Source organism: Pelophylax lessonae (genome assembly GCF_965119305.1).
Source record: "Pelophylax lessonae genome assembly, contig: HAP1_SCAFFOLD_271, whole genome shotgun sequence".
NCBI lineage: Eukaryota > Metazoa > Chordata > Amphibia > Anura > Ranidae > Pelophylax > Pelophylax lessonae.
In genome coordinates this window covers 45,271-57,573 of record NW_028120069.1, presented here as the reverse complement: position 1 = coordinate 57,573, position 12,303 = coordinate 45,271, and the positions used below count along the sequence as shown (strand labels likewise).

Here is a 12,303-nt window from a genome sequence, read left to right as displayed (position 1 = left end):
AGTGGGGGTATAGAGGAGGGAGATACAGGCAGGATGGAGGTAGAGAAGGGGGGGTATAGAGGAGGGAGATACAGGTAGGATGGAGGTAGAGAAGGGGGGGTATAGAGGAGGGAGATACAGGTAGGATGGATGTAGAGAAGGGGGGGTATAGAGGAGGGAGATACAGGTAAGGATGGATGTAGAGAAGGGGGGGTATAGAGGAGGGAGATACAGGTAGGATGGAGGTAGAGAAGGGGGGGGTATAGAGGAGGGAGATACAGGCAGGATGGAGGTAGAGAAGGGGGGGTATAGAGGAGGGAGATACAGGTAGGATGGAGGTAGAGAAGGGGGGGGGGGTATAGAGGAGGGAGATACAGGTAGGATGGAGGTAGAGAAGTGGGGGTATAGAGGAGGGAGATACAGGTAGGATGGAGGTAGAAAAGGGGGGGGGGTATAGAGGAGGGAGATACAGGCAGGATGGAGGTAGAGAAGGGGGGGTATAGAGGAGGGAGATACAGGTAGGATGGAGGTAGAGAAGTGGGGGTATAGAGGAGGGAGATACAGGCAGGATGGAGGTAGAGAAGGGGGGGGGTATAGAGGAGGGAGATACAGGCAGGATGGAGGTAGAGAAGGGGGGGGGGGTATAGACAGACTTGTATAAAGTACTCAAAATTTCTACTTGAGTAAAAGTACAAGTGCTCAATCAAAAAGTGACTTAAGTAGAAGTGGAAGTGCTCGCAGAAAAAGTTACTTAAGTAGAAGTACTAAAGTATTCAACATTTTTTTTACTTAAGTATTGCAAGTAGTTTTTTCAAAAAATTTGCTACTTAAGTACTAAAAGTAAAAAGTACCAGTAGTTTTGAAAAAAAATTTCTACTCAAGTACTGAAAGTAGAAGTACAAGTACTGTGTTATGTAGTTATTAAAGAAAGAAGTCAAAAGTTTGAACATCATATTGTTTTTTATTATTTCAAATGATTTATTCAAATGATTAACCTGTGTTTGTTAGTAGTTTCTTGATGCACTTTAAGCGCTGTAGCACCATTTATTTGTTTGTTTCATATTTTCTTTTTATTGGAAAGATTTGGTATAGCAGCTTTTATTATACAGAGCCTTTATTTTTGTATGCGCTGATTTACAAATGACATTATACACATTGTTTTGAGCTTTATGCAACCTGCCATCTACTGTTCTGGCAGTGGTAATTTTTTTAAAAGAAACGAGTAACTATGCAGCACAAAAAAAAAATATCGGAGTAGAAGTATCGAAATCATCGAAAAAATGTAGTGAAGTAAAAGTAGAAGTAGGAGAAAAAAATTCTACTCTAGGAAAGTACAGATACCGCATTTCGGTACTTAAGTACAGTACTTAAGTAGTTCTACTTTGTTACTATACATCTCTGGGTATAGAGGAGGGAGATACAGGTAGGATGGAGGTAGAGAAGGGGGGGTATAGAGGAGGGAGATACAGGTAGGATGGAGGTAGAGAAGTGGGGGTATAGAGGAGGGAGATACAGGTAGGATGGAGGTAGAGAAGGGGGGGGGTATAGAGGAGGGAGATACAGGTAGGATGGAGGTAGAGAAGTGGGGGTATAGAGGAGGGAGATACAGGCAGGATGGAGGTAGAGAAGTGGGGGTATAGAGGAGGGATATACAGGTAGGATGGAGGTAGAGAAGGGGGGGTATAGAGGAGGGAGATACGGGTAGGATGGAGGTAGAGAAGTGGGGGCATAGAGGAGGGAGATACAAGTAGGATGGAGGTAGAGAAGGGGGGGTATAGAGGAGGGAGATACAGGCAGGATGGAGGTAGAGAAGGGGGGGTATAGAGGAGGGAGATACAGGTAGGATGGAGGTAGAGAAGGGGGGGTATAGAGGAGGGAGATACGGGTAGGATGGAGGTAGAGAAGGGGGGGTATAGAGGAGGGAGATACGGGTAGGATGGAGGTAGAGAAGGGGGGGTATAGAGGAGGGAGATACGGGTAGGATGGAGGTAGAGAAGGGGGGGGGGGTATAGAGGAGGGAGATACAGGCAGGATGGAGGTAGAGAAGGGGGGGTATAGAGGAGGGAGATACAGGTAGGATGGAGGTAGAGAAGTGGGGGTATAGAGGAGGGAGATACAGGTAGGATGGAGGTAGAGAAGGGGGGGTATAGAGGAGGGAGATACAGGTAGGATGGAGGTAGAGAAGGGGGGGGTATAGAGGAGGGAGATACAGGTAGGATGGAGGTAAATAAGTGGGGGTATAGAGGAGGGAGATACAGGTAGGATGGAGGTAGAGAAGTGGGGGTATAGAGGAGGGAGATACAGGCAGGATGGAGGTAGAGAAGTGGGGGTATAGAGGAGGGAGATACAGGCAGGATGGAGGTAGAGAAGGGGGGGGGGTATAGAGGAGGGAGATACAGGTAGGATGGAGGTAAATAAGTGGGGGTATAGAGGAGGGAGATACAGGTAGGATGGATGTAGAGAAGTGGGGGTATAGAGGAGGGAGATACAGGTAGGATGGAGGTAGAGAAGTGGGGGTATAGAGGAGGGAGATACAGGTAGGATGGAGGTAGAGAAGGGGGGGGGGGTATAGAGGAGGGAGATACAGGCAGGATGGAGGTAGAGAAGGGGGGGTATAGAGGAGGGAGATACAGGTAGGATGGAGGTAAAGAAGTGGGGGTATAGAGGAGGGAGATACAGGTAGGATGGATGTAGAGAAGTGGGGGTATAGAGGAGGGAGATACAGGTAAGGATGGAGGTAGAGAAGGGGGGGTATAGAGGAGGGAGATACAGGTAGGATGGAGGTAGAGAAGGGGGGGGTATAGAGGAGGGAGATACAAGTAGGATGGAGGTAGAGAAGTGGGGGTATAGAGGAGGGAGATACAGGCAGGATGGAGGTAGAGAAGGGGGGGTATAGAGGAGGGAGATACAGGTAGGATGGAGGTAAAGAAGTGGGGGTATAGAGGAGGGAGATACAGGTAGGATGGATGTAGAGAAGTGGGGGTATAGAGGAGGGAGATACAGGTAGGATGGAGGTAGAGAAGTGGGGGTATAGAGGAGGGAGATACAGGTAGGATGGAGGTAGAGAAGTGGGGGTATAGAGGAGGGAGATACAGGTAGGATGGAGGTAGAGAAGGGGGGTATAGAGGAGGGAGATACAGGTAGGATGGAGGTAGAGAAGTGGGGGTATAGAGGAGGGAGATACAGGCAGGATGGAGGTAGAGAAGTGGGGCGTATAGAGGAGGGAGATACAGGCAGGATGGAGGTAGAGAAGGGGGGGGTATAGAGGAGGGAGATACAGGCAGGATGGAGGTAGAGAAGGGGGGGTATAGAGGAGGGAGATACAGGTAGGATGGAGGTAGAGAAGGGGGGGGGTATAGAGGAGGGAGATACAGGTAGGATGGAGGTAGAGAAGGGGGGGTATAGAGGAGGGAGATACAGGTAGGATGGAGGTAGAGAAGGGGGGGGGGTATAGAGGAGGGAGATACAGGTAGGATGGAGGTAGAGAAGTGGGGGTATAGAGGAGGGAGATACAGGTAGGATGGAGGTAGAGAAGGGGGGGGGGTATAGAGGAGGGAGATACAGGTAGGATGGAGGTAGAGAAGTGGGGGTATAGAGGAGGGAGATACAGGTAGGATGGAGGTAGAGAAGGGGGGGGTATAGAGGAGGGAGATACAGGTAGGATGGAGGTAGAGAAGGGGGGGGTATAGAGGAGGGAGATACAGGTAGGATGGAGGTAGAGAAGTGGGGGTATAGAGGAGGGAGATACAGGCAGGATGGAGGTAGAGAAGTGGGGGTATAGAGGAGGGAGATACAAGTAGGATGGAGGTAGAGAAGTGGGGGTATAGAGGAGGGAGATACAGGTAGGATGGAGGTAGAGAAGTGGGGGTATAGAGGAGGGAGATACAGGTAGGATGGAGGTAGAGAAGTGGGGGTATAGAGGAGGGAGATACAGGCAGGATGGAGGTAGAGAAGTGGGGCGTATAGAGGAGGGAGATACAGGCAGGATGGAGGTAGAGAAGGGGGGGGTATAGAGGAGGGAGATACAGGTAGGATGGAGGTAGAGAAGGGGGGGTATAGAGGAGGGAGATACAGGTAGGATGGAGGTAGAGAAGGGGGGGTATAGAGGAGGGAGATACAGGTAGGATGGAGGTAGAGAAGTGGGGGTATAGAGGAGGGAGATACAGGTAGGATGGAGGTAGAGAAGGGGGGGGTATAGAGGAGGGAGATACAGGTAGGATGGAGGTAGAGAAGGGGGGGGTATAGAGGAGGGAGATACAGGCAGGATGGAGGTAGAGAAGATGGGGTATAGAGGAGGGAGATACAAGTAGGATGGAGGTAGAGAAGTGGGGGTATAGAGGAGGGAGATACAGGTAGGATGGAGGTAGAGAAGTGGGGGTATAGAGGAGGGAGATACAGGTAGGATGGAGGTAGAGAAGTGGGGGTATAGAGGAGGGAGATACAGGTAGGATGGAGGTAGAGAAGTGGGGGTATAGAGGAGGGAGATACAGGTAGGATGGAGGTAGAGAAGTGGGGGTATAGAGGAGGGAGATACAGGCAGGATGGAGGTAGAGAAGGGGGGGTATAGAGGAGGGAGATACAGGTAGGATGGAGGTAGAGAAGTGGGGGTATAGAGGAGGGAGATACAGGTAGGATGGAGGTAGAGAAGGGGGGGTATAGAGGAGGGAGATACAGGTAGGATGGAGGTAGAGAAGTGGGGGTATAGAGGAGGGAGATACAGGTAGGATGGATGTAGAGAAGGGGGGGTATAGAGGAGGGAGATACAGGTAGGATGGAGGTAGAGAAGTGGGGGTATAGAGGAGGGAGATACAGGTAAGGATGGAGGTAGAGAAGGGGGGGTATAGAGGAGGGAGATACAGGTAGGATGGAGGTAGAGAAGGGGGGGTATAGAGGAGGGAGATACAGGTAAGGATGGAGGTAGAGAAGGGGGGGTATAGAGGAGGGAGATACAGGTAGGATGGAGGTAGAGAAGGGGGGGGGTATAGAGGAGGGAGATACAGGTAGGATGGATGTAGAGAAGTGGGGGTATAGAGGAGGGAGATACAGGCAGGATGGAGGTAGAGAAGGGGGGGGGGTATAGAGGAGGGAGATACAGGTAGGATGGAGGTAGAGAAGTGGGGGTATAGAGGAGGGAGATACAGGTAGGATGGAGGTAGAGAAGGGGGGGTATAGAGGAGGGAGATACAGGTAGGATGGAGGTAGAGAAGTGGGGGTATAGAGGAGGGAGATACAGGCAGGATGGAGGTAGAGAAGGGGGGGTATAGAGGAGGGAGATACAGGCAGGATGGAGGTAGAGAAGTGGGGGTATAGAGGAGGGAGATACAGGCAGGATGGAGGTAGAGAAGTGGGGGTATAGAGGAGGGAGATACAGGCAGGATGGAGGTAGAGAAGGGGGGGGGTATAGAGGAGGGAGTTACAGGTAGGATGGAGGTAGAGAAGGGGGGGGGTATAGAGGAGGGAGATACAGGTAGGATGGAGGTAGAGAAGGGGGGGGTATAGAGGAGGGAGATACAGGCAGGATGGAGGTAGAGAAGGGGGGGTATAGAGGAGGGAGTTACAGGTAGGATGGATGTAGAGAAGGGGGGGTATAGAGGAGGGAGATACAGGTAGGATGGAGGTAGAGAAGGGGGGGGTATAGAGGAGGGAGATACAGGTAGGATGGAGGTAAAGAAGTGGGGGTATAGAGGAGGGAGATACAGGTAGGATGGAGGTAGAGAAGGGGGGGTATAGAGGAGGGAGATACAGGTAGGATGGAGGTAGAGAAGGGGGGGTATAGAGGAGGGAGATACAGGTAAGGATGGATGTAGAGAAGGGGGGGTATACAGGCAGGGTGAAGGTGAAGAAGTGGGGGTATACAGGCAGGGTGAAGGTGAAGAAGTGGGGATATACAGGCAGGGTGAAGGTGAAGAAGTGGGGGTATACAGGCAGGGTGGGGGTGAAGAAGTGGGGGTATACAGGCAGGGTGGGGGTGAAGAAGTGGGGGTATACAGGCAGGGTGGGGGTGAAGAAGTGGGGGTATAGAGGCAGGGTGGGGGTGAAGAAGTGGGGGTATACAGGCAGGGTGGGGGTGAAGAAGTGGGGGTACACAGGCAGGGTGAAGGTGAAGAAGTGGGGGTATAAAGGCAGGATGGAGATGAAGAAGTGGGGGTATACAAGCAGGGTGGGGGTGAAGAAGTGGGGGTACACAGGCAGGGTGAAGGTGAAGAAGTGGGGGTATACAGACAGGGTGGGGGTGAAGAAGTGGGGATATAGAGGCAGGGTGGGGGTGAAGAAGAGGGGATATACAGGCAGGGTGGGGGTGAAGAAGTGGGGGTATACAGGCAGGGTGGGGGTGAAGAAGTGGGGGTATACAGGCAGGGTGGTGGTGAAGAAGTGGGGGTATACAGGCAGGGTGGGGGTGAGGAAGTGGGGGTATACAGGCAGGGTGAAGGTGAAGAAGTGGGGATATACAGGCAGGGTGAAGGTGAAGAAGTGGGGGTATACAGGCAGGGTGGGGGTGAAGAAGTGGGGGTATACAGGCAGGGTGGGGGTGAAGAAGTGGGGGTATACAGGCAGGGTGGGGGTGAAGAAGTGGGGGTATAGAGGCAGGGTGGGGGTGAAGAAGTGGGGGTATACAGGCAGGGTGGGGGTGAAGAAGTGGGGGTACACAGGCAGGGTGAAGGTGAAGAAGTGGGGGTATAAAGGCAGGATGGAGATGAAGAAGTGGGGGTATACAAGCAGGGTGGGGGTGAAGAAGTGGGGGTACACAGGCAGGGTGAAGGTGAAGAAGTGGGGGTATACAGACAGGGTGGGGGTGAAGAAGTGGGGATATAGAGGCAGGGTGGGGGTGAAGAAGAGGGGATATACAGGCAGGGTGGGGGTGAAGAAGTGGGGGTATACAGGCAGGGTGGGGGTGAAGAAGTGGGGGTATACAGGCAGGGTGGGGGTGAAGAAGTGGGGGTATACAGGCAGGGTGAAGGTGAAGAAGTGGGGGTATACAGGCAGGGTGGGGGTGAAGAAGTGGGGGTATACAGGCAGGGTGAAGGTGAAGAAGTGGGGGTATACAGGCAGGGTGGGGGTGAAGAAGTGGGGGTATACAGGCAGGGTGGGGGTGAAGAAGTGGGGGTATACAGGCAGGGTGGGGGTGAAGAAGTGGGGGTATACAGTCAGGGTGGGGGTGAAGAAGTGGGGGTATACAGGCAGGGTGGGGGTGAGGAAGTGGGGGTATACAGGCAGGGTGGGGGTGAAGAAGTGGGGGTATACAGGCAGGGTGGGGGTGAAGAAGTGGGGGTATACAGGCAGGGTGAAGGTGAAGAAGTGGGGGTATACAGGCAGGGTGAAGGTGAAGAAGTGGGGGTATACAGGCAGGGTGAAGGTGAAGAAGTGGGGGTATACAGGCAGGGTGGGGGTGAAGAAGTGGGGGTATACAGGCAGGGTGGGGGTGAAGAAGTGGGGGTATACAGTCAGGGTGGGGGTATACAGGCAGGGTGGGGGTGAAGAAGTGGGGGTATACAGTCAGGGTGGGGGTATACAGTCAGGGTGGGGGTATACAGGCAGGGTGGGAGTGAAGAAGTGGGGGTATACAGGCAGGGTGGGGGTGAAGAAGTGGGGGTATTCAGGCAGGGTGGGGGTGAAGAAGTGGGGGTATACAGGCAGGGTGGGGGTGAAGAAGTGGGGGTATACAGGCAGGGTGGGGGTGAAGAAGTGGGGGTATACAGGCAGGGTGGGGGTGAAGAAGTGGGGGTATACAGGCAGGGTGGGGGTGAAGAAGTGGGGGTATACAGGCAGGGTGGGGGTGAAGAAGTGGGGGTATACAGGCAGGGTGGGGGTGAGGAAGTGGGGGTATACAGGCAGGGTGGGGGTGAAGAAGTGGGGGTATACAGGCAGGGTGGGGGTGAAGAAGTGGGGGTATACAGGCAGGGTGGGGGTGAGGAAGTGGGGGTATACAGGCAGGGTGGGGGTGAAGAAGTGGGGGTATTCAGGCAGGGTGGGGGTGAAGAAGTGGGGGTATACAGGCAGGGTGGGGGTGAGGAAGTGGGGGTATACAGGCAGGGTGAAGGTGAAGAAGTGGGGGTATACAGGCAGGGTGGGGGTGAAGAAGTGGGGGTATACAGGCAGGGTGGGGGTGAAGAAGTGGGGGTATACAGGCAGGGTGGGGGTGAGGAAGTGGGGGTATACAGGCAGGGTGGGGGTGAAGAAGTGGGGGTATTCAGGCAGGGTGGGGGTGAAGAAGTGGGGGTATACAGGCAGGGTGGGGGTGAAGAAGTGGGGGTATACAGGCAGGGTAGGGGTGAAGAAGTGGGGGTATACAGAAGTGGGGGTACACAGGAGGGAGATACATACTCTGGGAGCCTGTGGTGCTGCTTCGATCCTGTGCAGCGGAGGAAAGAATAGTAAATGTAGATCAGTCAGACGGGGGGAGGGGTTAGTGAGAGTCAGCAGTCACCGCACACCCAACTCACAAATCATGGACACAGATAGAACAACATTGAAATATATGGACCAAGTCCCCCCCACATCACTGCATTCTGTACCCTCCCCCCTACATCACTGCATTCTGTACCCTCCCCCCTCCCCACCACATCACTGCATTATGTCCCCTCCCCCCTACATCACTGCATTCTGTACCCTCCCCCCTCCCCACCACATCACTGCATTATGTCCCCTCCCCCCTACATCACTGCATTCTGTACCCTCCCCCCTCCCCACCACATCACTGCATTATGTCCCCTCCCCCCTACATCACTGCATTCTGTACCCTCCCCCCTCCCCACCACATCACTGCATTATGTCCCCTCCCCCCTACATCACTGCATTCTGTACCCTCCCCCCTCCCCACCACATCACTGCATTCTGTACCCTCCCCCCTACATCACTGCATTCTGTCCCCTCCCCACCACATCACTGCATTCTGTCCCCTCCCCCCTCCCCCCTACATCACTGCATTCTGTACCCTACATCTCCCTGACACCCCATCACTGCATTCTGTACCCTACATCTCCCTGACACCCCATCACTGCATTCTGTACCCTACATCTCCCTGACACCCCATCACTGCATTCTGTACCCTACATCTCCCTGACACCACATCACTGCATTCTGTCCCCTCCCCCCTCCCCCCTACATCACTGCATTCTGTACCCTACATCTCCCTGACACTCCATCACTGCATTCTGTACCCTACATCTCCCTGACACCACATCACTGCATTCTGTCCCCTCCCCACCACATCACTGCATTCTGTCCCCTCCCCCCTACATCACTGCATTCTGTGCCCCCCTCCCCCCTACATCACTGCATTCTGTCCCCTACATGTCCCTGACACCACATCACTGCATTCTGTACCCTACATCTCCCTGACACCACATCACTGCATTCTGTACCCTACATCTCCCTGACACCCCATCACTGCATTCTGTACCCTACATCTCCCTGACACCCCATCACTGCATTCTGTACCCTACATCTCCCTGACACTCTATCACTGCATTCTGTACCCTACATCTCCCTGACACCCCATCACTGCATTCTGTACCCTACATCTCCCTGACACCACATCACTGCATTCTGTCCCCTCCCCCCTACATCACTGCATTCTGTACCCTACATCTCCCTGACACCCCATCACTGCGTTCTGTACCCTACATCTCCCTGACACCCCATCACTGCATTCTGTACCCTACATCTCCCTGACACCCCATCACTGCATTCTGTACCCTACATCTCCCTGACACCCCATCACTGCATTCTGTACCCTACATCTCCCTGACACCACATCACTGCATTCTGTCCCCTACATCTCCCTGACACCACATCACTGCATTCTGTCCCCTCCCCCCTACATCACTGCATTCTGTACCCTACATCTCCCTGACACCCCATCACTGCATTCTGTACCCTACATCTCCCTGACACCCCATCACTGCATTCTGTACCCTACATCTCCCTGACACCACATCACTGCATTCTGTACCCTACATCTCCCTGACACCCCATCACTGCATTCTGTACCCTACATCTCCCTGACACCACATCACTGCATTCTGTACCCTACATCTCCCTGACACCACATCACTGCGTTCTGTACCCTACATCTCCCTGACACCACATCACTGCATTCTGTCCCCTCCCCCCTACATCACTGCATTCTGTACCCTACATCTCCCTGACACCCCATCACTGCATTCTGTACCCTACATCTCCCTGACACCCCATCACTGCGTTCTGTACCCTACATCTCCCTGACACCACATCACTGTACATTGTAAACAACATGCCCCACACAACAGCACTGTATATTGTACCCCACTTTCTACCCACACATATCTGTATTCTGTACCCCCCGCACGACATCACTGTGTTCTTTACCCCACACCCCCCCCATGACTGTATTCTGTGTCCCACATTCTGCTCCACACCCCATCACTGTACTCTGTACCCCACATCCCCCTTTATTTTGCATCATACATACTAGGGGGAGCAGAACTGGGGGAATCCATAGCGGAGAAGGATCTGGGGGAATCCATAGCGGAGACGGATCTGGGGAAATTCATAGCGGAGAAGGATCTGGGGAATCCATAGCGGAGAAGGATTTGGGAGATTCCATAGTGGAGAAGGATCTGGGGGAATCCATAGCAGAGAAGGATCTGGGGAAATTCATAGCGGAGAAGGATCTGGGGGAATCCATAGCGGAGAAGGATCTGGGGGAATCCATAGCGGAGAAGGATCTGGGGAAATTCATAGCGGAGAAGGATCTGGGGGAATCCATAGCGGAGAAGGATCTGGGGGAATCCATAGCGGAGAAGGATCTGGGGGAATCCATAGCGGAGAAGGATCTGGGGGAATCCATAGCAGAGAAGGATCTGGGGAAATCCATAGCGGATAAGGATCTGGGGGAATCCATAGCAGAGAAGGATCTGGGGGTATCTATAGCAGAGAAGTATCTGGAGGAATCCATAGCGGAGAAGGATCTGGGGAAATTCATAGCGGAGAAGGATCTGGGGAAATTCATAGCGGAGAAGGATCTGGGAGAATCCATAGTGGAGAAGGATCTGGGAGAATCCATAGTGGAGAAGGATCTGGGGGAATCCATAGAGGAGAAGGATCTGGGGGAATCCATAGCGGAGAAGGATCTGGGGAAATCCATAGCGGAGAAGGATCTGGGGGAATCCATAGCGGAGACGGATCTGGGAGAATCCATAGCGGAGAAGGATCTGGGGGACTCCATAGAGGAGAAGGATCTGGGGAAATTCATAGCGGAGAAGGATCTGGGAGAATCCATAGTGGAGAAGGATCTGGGAGAATCCATAGTGGAGAAGGATCTGGGGGAATCCATAGAGGAGAAGGATCTGGGGGAATCCATAGAGGAGAAGGATCTGGGGGAATCCATAGCGGAGAAGGATCTGGGGAAATCCATAGCGGAGAAGGATCTGGGGAAATCCATAGCGGAGAAGGATCTGGGGGAATCCATAGCGGAGAAGGATCTGGGGGAATCCATAGCGGAGAAGGATCTGGGGGAATCCATAGCGGAGAAGGATCTGGGGAAATTCATAGTGGAGAAGGATCTGGGGGAATCCATAGCGGAGAAGGATCTGGGGGAATCCATAGCGGAGAAGGATCTGGGGAAATTCATAGCGGAGAAGGATCTGGGGGAATCCATAGCGGAGAAGGATCTGGGAGAATCCATAGTGGAGAAGGATCTGGGGGAATCCATAGCGGAGAAGGATCTGGGGGAATCCATAGAGGAGAAGGATCTGGGGGAATCCATAGCGGAGAAGGATCTGGGGGAGTCCATAGTGGAGAAGGATCTGGGGGAGTCCATAGTGGAGAAGGATCTGGGAGAATCCATAGTGGAGAAGGATCTGGGGGAATCCATAGAGGAGAAGGATCTGGGGGAATCCATAGCGGAGAAGGATCTGGGGGAGTCCATAGTGGAGAAGGATCTGGGGGAGTCCATAGTGGAGAAGGATCTGGGGGAATCCATAGTGGAGAAGGATCTGGGTGTTCTGGTAGATCCTAAGATTAATAATATCATGCAATGCCAAGCTGCGGTTTCCTTTCTTGTATAACAGAGGCATAGACTCCAGAGAGAGAGAGATATAATTTTTCCCCTGTACAAATCATTAGTGAGACCTCATCTGGAATATGCAGTTCAGTTTTGGGCTCCAGTTCTCAGAAAGGATATCGGGGAACTGGAGAAAGTGCAGAGAAGGGCAACCAAACTGATAAGAGGCATGGAGGAGCTCAGCTATGAGGAGAGATTAGAGGAATTGAATTTATTCTCTACTGAGAAGAGGAGATTAAGGGGGGATATGATCACCATGTATAAATACATAAGGGGGGATA

The 12,303-nt window shown here is 52.8% G+C and overlaps 1 protein-coding gene across 4 annotated transcripts in view; it reads right to left on the bottom strand.

The window, feature by feature from the left end:
* Positions 1 to 12,303, bottom strand: part of LOC309543651 (disks large homolog 4-like) — a 75,207-nt gene that overhangs the window by 28,912 nt on the left and 33,992 nt on the right. For all 4 annotated transcript variants that reach the window (XM_082276105.1, XM_082276106.1, XM_082276107.1 and 1 more), the window contains exon 9: positions 8,302 to 8,329. In XM_082276105.1, coding sequence (XP_082132231.1) covers positions 8,302 to 8,329 — 28 coding nt within the window. The remainder of the gene's footprint in view (positions 1 to 8,301; positions 8,330 to 12,303) is intronic.